The 17,263-nt window shown below is 38.3% G+C and overlaps 2 protein-coding genes across 2 annotated transcripts in view; one reads left to right on the top strand and one right to left on the bottom strand.

Moving 5' to 3' along the window:
* The window catches only part of ZNF654 (zinc finger protein 654), a 91,607-nt gene extending 83,067 nt beyond the window's left edge, over window positions 1-8,540 (bottom strand). Inside the window, exon 1 of the mRNA XM_017852019.1 lies at window positions 8,252-8,540. Coding sequence (XP_017707508.1) covers window positions 8,252-8,437 — 186 coding nt within the window. The 5' untranslated portion in view covers window positions 8,438-8,540. The remainder of the gene's footprint in view (window positions 1-8,251) is intronic.
* A 217-nt stretch (window positions 8,541-8,757) lies between these two features.
* On the top strand, window positions 8,758-15,723 carry CGGBP1 (CGG triplet repeat binding protein 1). Its single transcript, XM_017852136.1, has 3 exons — window positions 8,758-8,939; window positions 9,527-9,731; window positions 11,675-15,723. Exon 3 carries the CDS (start codon window positions 11,698-11,700, stop codon window positions 12,199-12,201), a length of 504 nt encoding a protein of 167 aa, XP_017707625.1. The 5' UTR covers window positions 8,758-8,939; window positions 9,527-9,731; window positions 11,675-11,697; the 3' UTR covers window positions 12,202-15,723.
* The last annotated feature ends 1,540 nt before the right edge of the window (window positions 15,724-17,263 follow it).

Genomic DNA, 17,263 nt, shown 5'->3' with positions numbered 1-17,263 from the left:
ATTCTTTCCTACTGAGACCTTCAATTTTGAGGCTCCTCAAGCTTTAGTTTTAAGGTCCTCTCCTTTTCCTAATCTATTTTCTCTCCCTATGTGAGCTCATTCACACATATGACTTTGAATACCATCCACACAGCTATGATAACCAGACCTCCCTTTTGAGCTCTGGCTTCTGTTAAATCCAGCTATCTTCAAGATCTTCCCTTGGATGAGGCAAAAGCACCTTAAATTGAACATATTAAACCAAACCAAAGGATCTCAGTAGAGCAGAACTTGCCCAGGTATCCAAATATACATAGTCAAGCCTATTAGTTCCCATTTATAGAATTACATACCTTTTCTTCATAGCACTTACCAAAGTTATAACTGCACACAAGATTGGGCAATGTCTGTTTGCTTACCACTATATCCCCAATGCCTTATATAATTGACAAGCTTCAACCCTCACATTAATGACTTTTCTACTGTTTAGGTATTTTTGTATTCACCACTGCTTTGAAAAGTTGACAGTATACAGTGTTAATGTACTGGACTCTAGGATTTCATAAATTATACAATTCAACCTCTCTCAAATTTAGTTTGACACAATATCCCACCACCTCCTAATATCTTTAACATTACATATTAATATACAATTAACGTGTCATTCAATGGGCCACATTTAATTGATCTTATTTTATTTCTTCACATATCTTACCAGACAAATATTTTACTACAGGTTTTGTAAAGTTCTTGTTTTTGTTTGTAATTTTTAAGGTATAGTTTAGCACATTTTGGCAGGAAAGCCAGAAAATTCAGTGCCAACAATAACAGTACAAATGGTGTCTTACTTGTGTTTGGCAGAACTGTGAAAAGATGATTATAACTAAAAAACTTAAAAGGAATGACTTCATGTAAATATTATTTCCTCCTGCCATTTTATTTACAAAATTAAAATTGAGGTTTTGTTTTTTGTTTTTTACACAGAGTCTCGCTCTGTCACCCAGGCTGAAGATCTCTGCTCACTGCAAACTCCGCCTCCTGGGCATAAGCAATCTCCCACCTCAGCCTTCCAAGTAGCTGGGACTACAGGTGTGTGCCACCACACCCAGCTAATTTTTTGTTTTTTCGTAGAGATAAGGTTTCACCATGTTGCCCAGGCTGGTCTCAAACTCCTGAGCTCAAGCGATTTGCCTGCCTTGGACTCCCAAAGTGCTGGGATTACAGGTGTGAGCCACCACACCCTGGCCGGGATAGATTTTTTGAAGCAATGTAATGAGTTATTTGGAAAGCAATAATAATCATGTATCTAATGAAAGACTGTGTATAAAAAAGTCACTGAAGTTTAGAACCTCATTGGTCATTCTAAAATGATGTTCACAAGTTTATTTAACCAATTCATTTTTTTTAAAAAAGCATCTCACATGTTTTGGGGAAACAAAGAATTAAAATTTCATCATACTCAAAATAACTTTGCACCTATTTGTACAAAATAACCAATCTAGGGCTAGGCGCGGTGGCTCATGCCTGTAATCCTAGCACCATGGGAGGCTACGGTGGGTGAATCGACCTCAGGAGTTAAGACCAGCCTGCAGCCGGGCCCGGTGGCTCAAGCCTGTAATCCCAGCACTTTGGGAGACCGAGACGGGGAGATCACGAGGTCAGGAGATCGAGACCATCCTGGCTAACCCGGTGAAACCCCGTCTCTACTAAAAGTACAAAAAACTAGCCGGGCGAGGTGGCAGGCGCCTGTAGTCCCTGCTACTCGGGAGGCTGAGGCAGGAGAATGGCTTAAACCCGGGAGGCAGAGCTTGCAGTGAGCTGAGATCAGGCCACTGCACTCCAGCCTGGGGACAGAGCGAGACTCCGTCTCAAAAAAAAAAAAAAAAAAAAAGGCCAGCCTGCAGATCATGGTAAACGTCATCTCTACTAAAACTACAAAAATTTAGCCAGGCATGGTGGTGCATGCCTGTAGTCCCAGCTACTGGGAGTGGGGGCTGGTGGGTGCTGAGAATCACTTTAGCCTGGGACAGGGAGGCTGCAGTGAGCCTAGATGGCAGACACTGCACTCCAGCCTGAGCGACACAGCCAGCCAGACCCTGTCTCGAAAAAATAGTAATAATAAACAATCTGTGAGGAACAGAAAATGAAATTTATTTTATATACTTTATTTTTTCTTTGATTATAAAGTAGGTTTAATTTTTTAAAATTAAAAAAATAAACAAATGTAAAAAATAAAATAAAATTCAGCCATAAGCATAACACTACAAAGTTAACAACAATTTGGTATATTTCAGTCTTTTTGTTTACAAAAGTGAAACACCTGTGTCCTGTGTCTTTTTAGTTATACTATAAACAGTTTCTTGTATGAATAAATATTCTTTAAATACATGATTGTTTAGGGACAAGGGACATAGGATTACATTATATGTACTAACTCCCCTAACAATAGTCATTTAGGTGGTTTTCAATGATTTGCTATTACAAATAATGTCATTATGAACAATCAGTTCAACTCAGCTCTAAAAGTCAACCTATAAAGGCATTGAGGAGCAACAATAACAACAACAACAAAAAAATTTAGCTCCCCAAATACAGCCATCAACATCTAAGATTCATTTGCTTTGTTTGTTCCTAATTATAATAAACAAGTTAATGTCTTTCCAGGGAATTCACCTTTTATGAAGACTTGAAATATCCCAAATGTGCCAAAATTTGAAAACTTTTAAAAGCTAAAATTTTCATTTGCAATTGAGAAATAAAATAATTTGGCCAAAAGGAACACATAATGTAAATCAATGCAATTAAATTATTTCTAGCTCTGGATGTTCACTACAGAATAGATCAGAAAATAGGATACTCTTTTTCAAAAGTAAGTGACTGCAAATTATTTTCAATACTTCTCATCTTTCGTACTATTATTTACTGAGCTAGAAAACTAATTTGAGGCTTCTAGTTAAATGTGACAGACTGAACCACATTTACATCTGATCCTACTTGAAAACTCCACTAAAATAACAGTAAAAATATTTGTGTTTTAAAAGAGCAAAACCCACAGGACAAAGCAATGAAAAAGGAGAGATATCTACAAATGAGTATTGGAAATTAGATGGATGGGTGGTAAATGACTTAACAGACCCAAGAAACTGAAAGCCAAGCCATCAGTAGAGGGAGTTTGGGAACAAGCTAATGTGTGCTTGAAAAAACCCCAGAACCCCAGAACATCTCAGGAATTTGAGGCACCACATACCACCAAAAGAAGTGAAAACAGAGTCAGAAACAAAAAGATCAGTTCAAAATCTCCCCCAGGTCCCTCCCCTAACAAAACAATGGAAACTAACTCCTAATTCTCTGAAGAGACTGAACATTTGGACACAAAGAGAGTAGGAGGAAGGAAGGGAATAAACAAAAACGGGGTATAATCGAAGTGTACATAGTGAACATGCTCAATAGTGAGATCAATAGTGAGACAGTAAGGTAGTCCCGATCTCCTTCCTGTACTAGGCCAACTGATTCCATCTAAAACAACTAGGGAAAAAATTACTTATAAATATAGAGGTAAACATCAAAACTCAAAGAGTTACCAGTGATAGCCTCTGGAGAATAAGAAGTAGAAAAAGAAGAGGACAGGACATGACTGCTATTTTTTGTTATAAGCTGTGGCAAAAAGAAAGGAAAAGAAGGAAGCTAGTTGTTTCAATAATATCTATTCTTGTTTTCTTCCATACTGACAGAATCATAGGCATGTGTTGATCAAGAAACAAAAATCTAGAAAAATTTCCTAACATTCTTTTCAGATGGGGATAACTCACAAGACGAAAGTGGGTCACTGAGTAGGACTTAGGACAAGTTGTTTTGGTTTACACCATAGAGACAACCAGCTCCTGCCATTGGGAAGTCAGATGTGATAGTTGGGACTCAAGCAACTACCTTGGATCATGTCACAAACTCGGGATGGTAAGACAAGGATGACTGGTAAGAAAGAGCAAATGATAGTATGGCCACTGTACCATCCCTACACTGTCTATTCAAGATTTTTTTACATAAGAAATAAATGCCCACCTTGTTTAAACCAGGTCTCCATTAGCACCAAAATGCAATTCCTGGTATTTAGGCCTTATATGACTTCTTAAAACTATGTACATTAATAAAAATTAAAGATAAAGTAAAAATAATCCCAATAGCAAGAATTAGTAAAAATGCATTCTACCCTAGAAAACTACTCATAAAGCTCTAATAAGTATTATGTAAATCCTATACCAAGACCAAGAAATAAGGATTGTTTCTTCCTGAGACAAATTTTAATTTCTCTAAATTAACAGACATTAGAATGTGTTTTATAATACAATGAGACAAACTCTCTTTTCTGTGAATACCATCTCTTAAGGCAGCTAGTCCAGTGCCTGGCCCATAGTCATTACTTAAAAAGTATTTGAGGATCATTAAAAACTTTACTGCTATTTATATCAGCATTACACATATAAGGTATCCACTAACAGTCCCAAAGTAAGGGTACAGCCAAGTTTCCCAACCTCGGCACTATGGATATTCCGGACCAGATAATTCTTTGCTCTTAGAGCTATCCCGTGCATTGTAGGATGTTCAGTAGCATCTCTAGCCTCCACACACTAGATGTCAGCAGCAAACCTCAATCATGACAACCAAAAGTATCTCCTGACATTGCCAAATGTCTCCTAAGGGAAACAAAATCGGAGAACCCCTGCCATAGAGATGTTACAAACCCCTGCCATAATTGTTTTATAAATCATTGTGTTTCACCAGGAGCATTCAGCTTTTCCAGTTAAATAACAGAATTTAAGAATTGTAACATTTCTAAATTTTCTCTCAAGTTTAGTGCAAAACACAAATTATAAGCTACCTACAGATTATCTCTAACATCCCTCCTGAATCCTCAGAGGATTTTACAAGAGAGAAATACTAATAGCATCTACCTATTTAAGTCTGTCTGTGTGCTAGGTACAGTACTAAGTACTTCACATTCTTCTCTCTTTTTATATTCATGACATCCTTGTGGCACGAATATTAACCCCATTGTAGTATGAAATAATTTTAAATTATATTTCAATCAACATATCAAAGTGGTTCCAGAAATCCTTTTTTATTACTCATTACATTCATTCTGGCACCATACTAAGAAGTATCTTAACTTCCTTAGTTTACAATCAATTTATAACAAAAAAAATTCAGTGTATTTGGTGACAAAATAAATTGAATCATTAAAACTTTCAGGAATTAGAAAAGTGTTTACAGCACTTAACAAGTCAGACAATAATAGTCTGCTTCTTGAAATATTGTTTACTACTGTGTCATAATGAAGGAGTACTTTATAAATTTTCATCCATGATAACAAGTTATTTCCAGTAACTTATTTTTCCTTTCACACCACTTGCAAAAAAAAAAAAATCCCTCTATAATTGAGGATTTACTTATAATTTCAATGTGCTTTTCAGCAGAAACTGAAGACTGAGTTCGAATCCCAGCATGTCTACATAATGGAAACTAAGACACATTAACTTGCTCAGTCCTCAATTTCAGCTATGTTACTTGCTGTCTGAAGCTTAAGAGTTAGTAGGTCTTCCATAACAGTTACTTTCCCCTACTTTTCATCCTCAAAGCAAATTAAGTATCAGTTAAGGGCCAGTTTTATTTAAGCATTTATTGAGTCAGCTAACAAGAGCCAAGGGAGGATGTGATAGGGCCAGTCCAACATTACACTGTATCTTCTGTTTTACTTTTCCTTATGGTAAAAGACACAAAAACCGCTCTGGAAAAGAAGTGTTCCTTCCTCTCTCCCTTTGCCCACACAACTAACTGCCAAGAAATTTTGATTCATATTTCCCTCTAAAAAGAGGAAGATAAACCAGAGCCTTTCTTTGAAACACCACTAGGCTGTCTGTATAATTCATGTATTTAGTTAACTGTCACATACCCCAGCTGCACAATATCCATTTCATTACTCATAAGTCATTCACTAATAAATACAAATTATTATACTTAATATTAGCCACAGTAAGTGTCAGAAAACCAAATTTTTAAAAAGAAATCTTCGACTAGGAATTAGATTAAATAATCCCCTGCTTCCCTTACTGACAAATGAAGCAATTACTATGGCAGAATTTTATTTCTGGTATATACAAGCCAAATTAATAAAGGAATATTTTATTCCATCCAAAAGCTTTAATATGAAAAAGGACTTCACAAAGCTCACCTTCAAAGTAAAATCAGGACAGAACCTCAGAGCATATCTATCAGTAATCCAGAGTATTATAAAATATGTAAAGTTTCAGCAATAAACTGTGTTTCAGGTAAAAGTTGGTAACATGAAAGTATGTCAGTCTAACATAATTTAGCAATATAAAATAAACGTTCATTAAGTTCTTCCTGTTTTATTTCCTTGGATATACAGGAGGAAGGGAAGTCATAAAGTAGTCAACTTCATTTGTTCTTAAAATATTGTACTGTCACTATTCAGTCACTGTGTTTTCAGGCTAAATTTGTCATTTATTTTAAAATTTCAGTTGCTCGTTATTGATATAAAAAGCAAAACAAAAAAATTAAATAGATTTGCAGCCCCTGAATATATTAAAAATATAAATTGTATCCTAATCTTCAGAAGTTTACAATTCCTATAGATACAAAATCTACCAATAGCATGGTTTCTAGATGTAAAAGGTATAGTTAGAAAAACAAGTGCTCTGAAAACAAGACACTGAATGCCAATTTTCAAAAGAAAAGTGAATGCCAATTATCAAAATAAAAATACATTTTCAAGCAAGTCATTAAATAGCAATGCCAAAGAAACTGACACACCCTTCAAACCAACTTCTTTATGACACTGGGGGAAAACATGAATTCAAAAGGCAATTTAAATTAAAGCATTAAAAACTTACCTGAAATATGTCAACTCCATCCTTTTTCTTTCAGTGCTTGTAAGGGAATTCTTACAAGCTTTCCCTTACAAGCATTGAAAGAAATTCCGTACAAGCATTGAAAGAAATGTCAGCAAACATGATGCCCACTTCTCATTAACTTTATTTCCTACTTGTTATCAGAATGAAATGAATAGCTACCTGATTCAAACCCTTCACGTATTTATTTAACTATTACTCCTCTTTGACAGAAGAGGAAACTGAGACACAGAGTAACTTGTTCAAGGTAGTAATTTCTGCCAGGAGATGGTGGAGCCAGAATCTGAACCCTGTACATCCAAAATAATAGACACATTTTAAAAGGGATGGGATGGAAAAGGAGCAGTTAATTTTTTTTTTCCAAAATAGCTTGCAAAAAAAGACTGTTGTGAATGGAAACAAACCATTTAACTTATAAATGCAAATAGATGAGAATTCAGAGTACTCAAACTTTACCCCTAAACAAGTAGGGTATATTTGCCATATTTGATTACAAACACTTTGAACACCATCAAACCCCTGTGACGGTCGACTGAGTAAATAATTTAATGTCACCGTTCAGACACTGTATTTTACAGGCTAAATAAAATAAATTATAAATTGAAGGGTGAGGGAGATTGGTGATGTTAACCGGAGCAAGAGTTTAAGGAAAATTACTTTCATTATGAGCAGTTAATTAGAAAAGAGTGCGTGTGTCAAGGGAAGGAGGTTAAAAAAAAAAAAAAGATGACAATCACACTGCCTTAACGCACCCTCTGTCCGAAAAAAGTAACTAAATCACCGTGGGTCAGCGTCTACGCCAACTGGAGAGCCGGCCCAGCGAGATCTTGCGAGGGGATGACAGGAGACCCTAGAAGAGGGTGAACAGTGGCAGTGACAGGAAAGATGGCATGTCTCCCATCCCGGAAAAAAGGGGAGAACACGGGGGGCAATCGGCGGAGAGGGGAAGGCAGAAAATGTTTCCAGAGGTGCCAAATGAGGTGAGAAAGACCAGGCAGGGTAGGAAACATAAGAAAGGCGGGACTCTGGGGCAGGAAGGTCTGTTTGGGGTAGGGACGGCATGTCAGGACAGAGCTTTCTGGACAGCCGACCTTCCTTCTTTCCAGCCCCTCCATTCCCGACAAACTCTCACTTTCTCAGCAACCCTAAGCCCGTGGGTCACCCTCGCCTTGCTCCCCACCCCCCACCCCAAGCCGGATAGGTGGAGGAGGGAGCTTCAGCCTCACCCTCCTTGCTGGGGAGGAACGGGCACTGGACGTAGACCAGATTCATGGACGAGAAGGCCAGGAGACGCAGAGAGGCCCAGGACCCGGGTGACAAGTCGGGGCGGCCAACGGGCGCCTCACCTGACAGAAGCGTCGGCAGTAATCCCGACTGCTGATCCCGACGCCGCCGCCGCAGTTGCCGCTGCCAGCGCCGCCTCTGCCGTCGCCCGCAGATCTAAGCCCCACAGGGCCCAGCGGGGACTCCACAATGGCCACAAGCTCTTCTCCGAGGCGTTCGGCCTCTTGATCGCTCTCTTCCTCCGCCATGAGGCTCTCGCCGCCCAGCGCGTACCAGCCCCTGCGCCGCCGCCGCTGTAGCTGCCTAGGCTAACCTCCTCCTCCTCTCTAGTTCCCTCCCCCTTCCCTCCTCCCTAGCCGGACAGGGGCCTCTCGGCTGGGCTCTACTTCCGGCTCCGCCCACCCACGCCCCCAGTTTTCATTGGAAAACGCAAGCTGCCAATCATGCCCATGCCCGCCCTTCTACTACTATTGGCGAAATCAGCAGTCCGTTTGATAGACCGGCCGACTGTTGGTCAATGCTGCTCGGCGGTTGCTGGGGACCGCCTACGGGCTCTGCCATAGGCGGTGCAGGCGGACGGGGCGCGGCGGGGGACACGGCGGCCGCCGCGGGGCTCGATCGGGCAACGGCGGCGACGGCGGCAGCGACGGATCTTCCTTCTCTCTTATTCCCTTGCCCCTCTTTTTTCCTTCTCTTTTCCTTTCCGGCCGGGCCTCGTCCACTTTCCCTAACGGCGGCCTCGATCCTACGGTACCAAGGAGCTAGGGTGGGCCCAGCCGTTGGTGCGGGCTCTGGGCCCGGGGCCTTCCGTCCTGAAGCTGGAACCGGGGGCGGGGCCGGGGCACAGTTGTCGGCGGGAGGAAGAGGGAGGAGACGGGAAGCCTGACAGCGGCCGCCTCCGCCAGGCGCCTGCCGCCGCCTCCCTTGAGACTGCCGCCAACTCGGCTGTCGAGTTCCCGGGCCCACAGCTGGCACCTGGGACTCGGCCCTGCCGGGCTAGCGGGGTCTGGACGGCGGGGCGCCGGCGTGCTGGGCTCGGCGCCCGAGGTAGGAGCCCAGACGTCTGGAACGTCCCGCGCCCCGCCTCTCCCCGCCCCCGCCCGAACCCCGGGGCCTGGGGAGCGGGAGGAGGTGCCAAGCGGGCAGACCACGGAGGAGGACATGGGAGGGGAAGTGTTAGGGTAAACGCTGGGATCGGGTTTGTGGTGTGGAGTTACCTATAAAGTGATTTTAGAAACACCTTCGTGGTGGCAGTTGTTGACGTTCTTGTTCATCTTTTCAGTCACCCTCCTTCCGTCCCCCATTTTTTCCTTCCATTTGTTTTTCGTGTTTTACAGTAAAGGCATGACTTCCTGGCACCGCAGGGAAAATCGGGTGCAAGCCCAGAAACTATTTCCCCACCACCACTTGTTGAAAAACTGATTTGAAGGCATCTCCGGGGTTGAACAAACGGAAAGTGCCAGGATTTGATGCGTCTCTGGTTTTGCTCTGGAGACCCTTCCCTGCTAAGTATCAAGACGAAAAAAACTGGAAACTAATCCGGTAAACGTTTAAACTTGAAAACTTATGATGAGTTTTATTTTGATCTAGTAAACGATTTGCTTTTTCTCTTTTGTTGGCTAATTCCTGCACTTTTTAATTTCTTCATTTGTTCAAAATGTCTTTATCTTCTACTGAAAACACTTTTGTTCTTTGGGTATGTAAACTCGAGCATCCTCTACTGGGTGGAAATTTGCCTCTCCAGTAACACAAACAGACTTTTTGAAATTACAAACACATTGGAAAGTATAGGCCTTTCACATTAGCACAAATGTTTGGGCATTTTATGCTACAAAGAATTACATGCTTATTGTTTTTGAAATCCAAATGTTTAAAGATACAAGACTTTTTACATAAAAAGTAAGATTTACGCATTACGGGGCACAAATATTTAATATTTCCCACAACTAGGATAGAACCATTAATCATAATTGGTACTGATTTGTCGGGGGAGTATAAAACACATACCATTTACTTAGAATATAAACATGTAATGGTAAGTATTAGGTAGGAATCATAGCTGCCTTCTCTGCCGTTGCAAACCTGTAGCCTAACACAATATTTGGCAAATGAGAGCTGTGCAATTAAAAAAAAAAAAAAAAGTGGAAAAAATAAAATTAAATCTATTAAAACCTAGACTTTGTCGTACTTTTCAGAATTTCTGTGGAATGTTTAATCCTCTGGATCCATGAATGTCTGATACCTTGGCAATTTAAAGTTCTTTTGAAACAGAGTTCATGTTACCCAGCTATTCTGTAGTATGTGTTCATGGAATACTCCATCGTTTCTGATTACACTTATAAAGCATAATTCTTTAGCGCACACTTAGAATTATTTCTCTAACATATTTATGCAGACAGAATTCCATCTTGAATTTTATCAAATTCACTTTAACTTCTTAAGTCTTGGTTATTTTAAGAGCCCAAAGGTGTGGCCAGGGAACAATTAAGACTTGATGATTTGTCACCCACCAAAATATGTTCATTATCTGAAGGTTTCAATGCCCGTGAGGCTGTGATGTTGGTGTTTAGTGCAGTGCTCATGAAAGTGTGTTACTATTGTAAATCGAGAAATTATTAAGCTGCTTGTAGATGAAATAAATATAAATATTTGGACAAATAGTGAAGGTACTCATTTACTTTTTCCATCAAATTCTAATTGAGGTTCTGCTGTATACTAGACAGTATGTTCTTGATTTTGTTCTTACTAGTTAATAAGTGAAGTAAATGTTAAATGTAATTACTAATTTTAATGGGAAAAGGAAACAAAAAAGTATTAGAGAAATAAGACTGCATATCTTAACACCTTTTGGAAAACAGAAATATACGTGCATTACAAAATAACTTACTTTGAACTGTGTATTTTGGCTTTACAATTTAATGTCATTGTTGCTGTTAATTATACTACATTTTTTGTGTGTGGTTTTTACTCAGAACAGGTTTGGAAATTATATTCATCTTCATATAGAATTATGGCAGTTTTCAGGCCCACCTGTTTGAAAAACTTGGTCCACAGTTGTGTTCCTAAAGTCAGTTGTCCCAGAACAGTGACAGGAAAGAAACTCTTTTGAACTTGAATGCATATCTAAATTGGATGAGATTAATACAATTTATATCCTGAATGTAATTTATATCCTAAATGTTGACCTGTTATTAGGTTTCCCTAAATAATAGTGACATCTGGGATAGTTTGAGTTCTTTCTTTATAGTCTAATTTATTTGAATTTCATAAAAATCAAGGAATAGACCTGATTGCTGCTGCTTAGTAATTTGTTCTAGTTTTGCCTTTCCTTATATATTTCAGGTAAGCTAAGATTAATAGACACACAGTCTACTAATTTAAGTTGTTTTGAAGTATTTAATCTCAAAATGTTTATATACTGCCTTTTATTGTTCCAGAATGAACTGCTGTTATAATACTTATCTTTGTTTCTTTGGTCTTGAAAGAACCATATTTATTTAGAGTCAGAATGGAGCGATTTGTGGTAACAGCACCACCTGCTCGAAACCGTTCTAAGACTGCTTTGTATGTGACTCCCCTGGATCGAGTCACTGAGTTTGGAGGTGAGCTGCATGAGGATGGAGGAAAACTCTTCTGCACTTCTTGCAATGTGGTTCTGAATCATGTGCGCAAGTCTGCCATTAGTGACCACCTCAAGTCAAAGACTCATACCAAGAGGAAGGCAGAATTTGAAGAGCAGAATGTGAGAAAGAAGCAGAGGCCCCTAACTGCATCTCTTCAATGCAACAGTACTGCGCAAACAGAGAAAGTCAGTGTTATCCAGGACTTTGTGAAAATGTGCCTGGAAGCCAACATCCCACTTGAGAAGGCTGATCACCCAGCAGTCCGTGCTTTCCTATCTCGCCATGTGAAGAATGGAGGCTCCATACCTAAGTCAGACCAGCTACGGAGGGCATATCTTCCTGATGGATATGAGAATGAGAATCAACTCCTCAACTCACAAGATTGTTGACTAGGAGGTTACCACCATTGTGATCAAGATAAATGTGGAGTATTAAAGTTATGTGTTGATTGTGTGGTTCATTTTTGTATTTATTTCATTTAAAATCATGTGACGCAGAATAGTTTTGCAATGTGTATATAGTTGCAGGCAAAAACAAAAACAAAACACCTCACTGCAAAACTTATTGTTAATTTTAGTCATCAATGGTATAAAGCAAAACCTAGGTTAGAGTGTGCTAGGATACCTGAAACCTGATGGTTATCTTTAAAATTAATGGTTTTTCTCCTGAAATGTTTGTGCATGGAAGAACTGCCCTGCTTTTTTACTCTGTTGCCGTGTATGATGATCCCGTGTAAGATTACTTAATTACTTGGATTGAAGACTAGCCTATTGAAGCTGCCGCCAGGTAACACCACTTAACAGTAACTTAAAGGAATTATTTTCTTTAGAGGATCCTCTTCAAAAAGGAAGGGATAGTGGAAAAGTGTTCTTGTATCTTCAGATCCCTAGCAGAAATGACTGTTTATTTCAAACTACGTTTTACTTGTATATGATGTAGTTACTTATCTTTCAACTCCACACTTCCCCTGCCCCCATTTTAAAGGCTTATTGTTGTATTTTGTAGCAGCTTCAAGTGACCAAAAGACTAAAATCTTTCGATGTCGATGCCAAAAGCCAAGGGGAATTTTGCAGTGACAAGATTTTAGTCTCTTACTATGAATACTAATTTCAAACCATAGCTTTCATTTTAAGCATCATCTTGCATTTGCAAACTTTTTTCTATGTCTTGCTGTTAAAAGACTTCAATGTTGGCATTTTTATTTAAACATGTTATGGTTGAGTTTTCTCTTTTTTATAGAGAATTAGTAATGATTTTTTTGGCTGACAGATCAGATAAAATTACTTTCTATTCATTTTTCTATATGACTTTATGAGTTTATTTAGATGAATAGTCTAGACTAGAGACAAGTTTACTTTATCTGCTTTGCCTCCGGTGGTACAAGGTTTTTAACATGGATGGTAAGCAATTGTCTAGAAATTCTGGCAGGTTTCTTGTAGTGGAGATCTGGCAGTATCCTGCATAACTGTTTGGGTGAGGAAATTGTTCTCTTAAAGATCAACCATGTTCAGGAAATGATCTCTGTTTGAACCTCACTGTCCTGTAAGGTTATCCAAGTAGCTTAGCCTAGCTAAGTTCTCTCAGAGACCCAAATTATATTTTTTGAAAATTTAACAGCTGGAAACTTGGACTAGAGCTTTAATGAAAAATCTTAAATTCTTTGAAATTCAAGTTAAAAATACTTATGAGATATATTTCTATTACAAAGCAGTGACAAATGATGCCCTATGTGACTAGGAGTTATCTTTGACTTTTACCACAAATCTTCATTTATAAAAGAAAAGCCAAAGTGAAAAAAAGTTAGATTGTGTATTTTCAGTAACAGCTTTCCATGTCTTAAGATTTTTTTACAGACTTAAGTTTCTAATTCAGGTTGTGAAACTGGCCATTTAACTTCAGAGATTTGCTTTGTTTTCATTAAAAAAATAAGCCTGCCACCAAAACAAATCACTTATCAAAATGTGAACTGTTTTCCTCATGTTCAGTTACGTTAAAGTAGTATAATAAACGCATGCCTAGAGTAGTGCTCTCATTGATGAAGCACATGTATGAGGAGACCAGCAGCAAAACATAACCATATGTGTTTTGCGTTTACTTCCTCTAGAAGAGAATTTGCAGGCAACCATGTTTAATTTGAACTATCCAAGATGGTAGATTTTAGAAGCTAGGAATAATTTAAGTTTTATAGCACTATTTTCAGAATACAAAAAGTTAGATTATACAATCATTCTGTTTTTTGAAATTCCATGTGATTGAAACTGCTCCCTATTATTTGGGTATTAATTTGCACTAATGGCAAAATGTAATGGCAGATCAGCTTTGAGAGTGGTCCTAAGCAGTAAACTGGATGATGTTACATTAGAAAACCATCAATAATTCATATTTAAGTTTCTAGTAGTTACTACTGATTTGATAATCACTTAAATTTTATAAATCTTAATGTGTTTTTCAGACTCCTAATTCCCACATTCACTGTACCTAGGGGCATAGTCCATTCTGTTAGGATTATATCCTCCCCTTAGAAATGTTTTCCATCTTGTTGTGGGGATTTGGTATTAATGTTTCTTCACTGATTATGAAACTTTTGTTCCCTGAAGCTAGTTGACTTTGTCTAAAGTTAAAGAAATAAGGCAGAATGATTGTTGTAGCCTGCTCAAACTGATACTAATCCCTGAAACCATGATTGGCATATGTTAGATAACAAATGAGGATGTCTAAGAGGCATATGCTGCTTTGGAGGTGTAGTGAACGTGTGTACAGAAGTTTTCAATCTTAACTATATAGTGTTAGTGTGATGCTATACTATTGGAAAAATAGCGACTTCTTTCTATTTTATAAGTTGTATGCATAAACATAAGATTTGTAATGTTTCATTTATAAACTGCCTTCTTCAACACATGTTAATAGTGTTTTCTCAAAGTATTGATAGTATGTCTTCCAGAATTTCACGATATGCTTACAGTAAATAGTTCCTAGCTTGTTGAAATGTTCAATTCTTTGTTGGCTTTCTTTTTGATTCTGTGGAGGTGTATAACAAGCCTGAAGGACATTGTAATCATTTCTTACAGGGTGAAAATGTAGAAAGATTGTGTATGAGAGCCTGTATAGTTGTTTTATCCATTATCATCTTTGATTAAGACTTTAAAAAATGCTATTTCCAGTTAATGCGTTTGGCCCTACTGAATTTTTAGGGACCAGAAAACATTAAAGAAAAAGTTCTGCATCTTGTAATGGTAACCAATTAAGCTTGAGATTGTTCTGAAAGTATCAGTTGCTTTAAAACTGTTGTAAGTGCAGTTGGCAAGATCTCCAAGCTGAAACTTCCATGTTAAAATTTTGCCTGTAAGAATTTGCACATGAATGTTAATGGAAAACACAAAATAAAACTTAAGATAGCCCAAAACAAAAGCCACAAACAGTTCATCATTTGGTGCTTAGTCTTTGTAAGGGCTCTCTGTTGTTTGACTTACCCCGGCTACCATTAAGTGAGGACAAATCACCTTAAAACATGTTCATTTGATTCATAACAAGGAAGATTGGGTCTATGATTTTATTGCAAATCTTAGCCTAAAATAAATTGTTGTAACTTCTGGTCAGCACTGATTAAAATGTGAATAGTGAAGTGGCTATCCTAAACTGGTTTATCTCAACCCACACTATCATAGATTTCTTAGGTAAATACAATTCTTATCTAGTGGTATTCTACTTGTATTCAGAATACTGTATTAAAATTTTACTATTTCATTTTTGTATTCCGTGCTTATTTTTTGCTCACGCATGTATGCTTAGTATAAACGTGTCACTTCTAAAGTTTTGTCTCTTTTAGAAATAAATTTCAGAAAAATTGTTTCAAAAGATTTTGAAAGCACATTTTGTTTTGTGAGTCAATGACAAATATATTTCCTGATTCCAAAACAGCAGAATCTTACTGAGTTACTTTTCTACTAGTTATAGCTCCCTTTTATAATATTAGTCATTATACTCAGTGTAAACGTATAAAATCTGTCAAATCAGATTCACATCATAGCTACAGATATCCCTTTTGCTCCCAAATTATATAGAGTATTTAAGCTTAATCATTGCTTTTAATTGGAAATATTTTAGTTTTTTTTTTTTTACTTTTGGAAGTATTAGTTATTAAAGGACGTAATTTGTAAGTTTCACTGCTATATCCTCATTACCACTTGTAACAAAAAATGCATACAAATCAAAAATATTTCAATTTTACATAATTTTGAGGGAAAACCTGCTACTAATCACTTCTGTTTGGCAAAAAATCAGGCAGTTTTTATTTTTTTCTGGACTCAAAATGGCAGAAAGGGCCTTAAGTCAATAGTTCTGCTTCCAGTTTATTATTTATTTGTTTGTTTGTTTGTTTATTTATTTTTGAGATGAAGTCTCGCTCTTGTCCCCCAGGCTGGAGTGCAATGGCGCGATCTCAGCTCACTGCAACTTCCACCTCTTGGGTTCAAGCAATTCTTCTGCCTCAGCCTCCTGAGGAGCTAGGATTACAGCCATGTGCCACCACACCTGGCTAGTTTTTGTATTTTTAGTAGAGACGGGGGTTTCACCATGTTGGCCAGGCTGGTCTCGAACTCCTGACCTCAGGTGATCCACCCACCTTGGCCTTCCAAAGTGCTGGGATTACAAACGTGAGCTGCCGCGCCCGGCCCTGCTTCCAATTTAATGTTACCAAACCATGAGAGTTCTGTCTTCACTTTTCCTAAAGTGTCTCACCACAACCTTTATTAAATGTAAACCTGTTGAATGTGCCTCTGAGTCTCATAAGTTTCTCTTTCTTTTCCCCCATTTATGTGTGAATTACATTGAATTACGTACCTGTGATAGTTCATGATGCAAGGATACTTCTGGGATCAGACTAGCTAACCCTAGCACTGTGGAAAGCTAAAAAGCTTAAAAGTAGGAAGTAGAACAAGACTTTGATGTGATGTGTGATTTGCATCATATGAATAACATCACTTCTAACGAATTACCCTTCCCATATGTTACTTGCTTTCAATTGTTTTTATGTATACTATTTAGAGTGAATGCTTCTTAGCCCTTCCTGCTTAAATGTTAGAATCAGATAATTTGAAAGCCTGTGTCCTCAAGTTCTTGGCCAAATTTGAATACTATGCAATCAACTGGTGTTTACTGAATTTCTGTCTCTGACACTAGCCACTGGGGGATACAGCAGAAAAAATAATAATCCCAGCCCTTAATGAGCATGCATTCTAGTTAAGAGACATTGTTACCATATAGTGACCCTGGGGGTTGGGGGTGATTAGGGAAGTCTTTGTTTTTTCTAGGCAGCTACTTTAGGCATTCATCACCAAACTTGTTGCCAGTAAATAGTTATCACTGGTTCATCTGGATTCTCATTTTGTACTGGAAGAGCAATAAAAGTTCAAAATTTGCAGATTTTTTAAAAGGTCTGCTTCTCCTTTGAAA

This window comes from Rhinopithecus bieti, unplaced genomic scaffold (assembly GCF_001698545.2).
Source record: "Rhinopithecus bieti isolate Rb0 unplaced genomic scaffold, ASM169854v2 scaffold_2247, whole genome shotgun sequence".
NCBI classification, from domain to species: Eukaryota; Metazoa; Chordata; class Mammalia; order Primates; family Cercopithecidae; genus Rhinopithecus; species Rhinopithecus bieti.
This window is presented reverse-complemented; position numbering and strand designations above follow the sequence as displayed.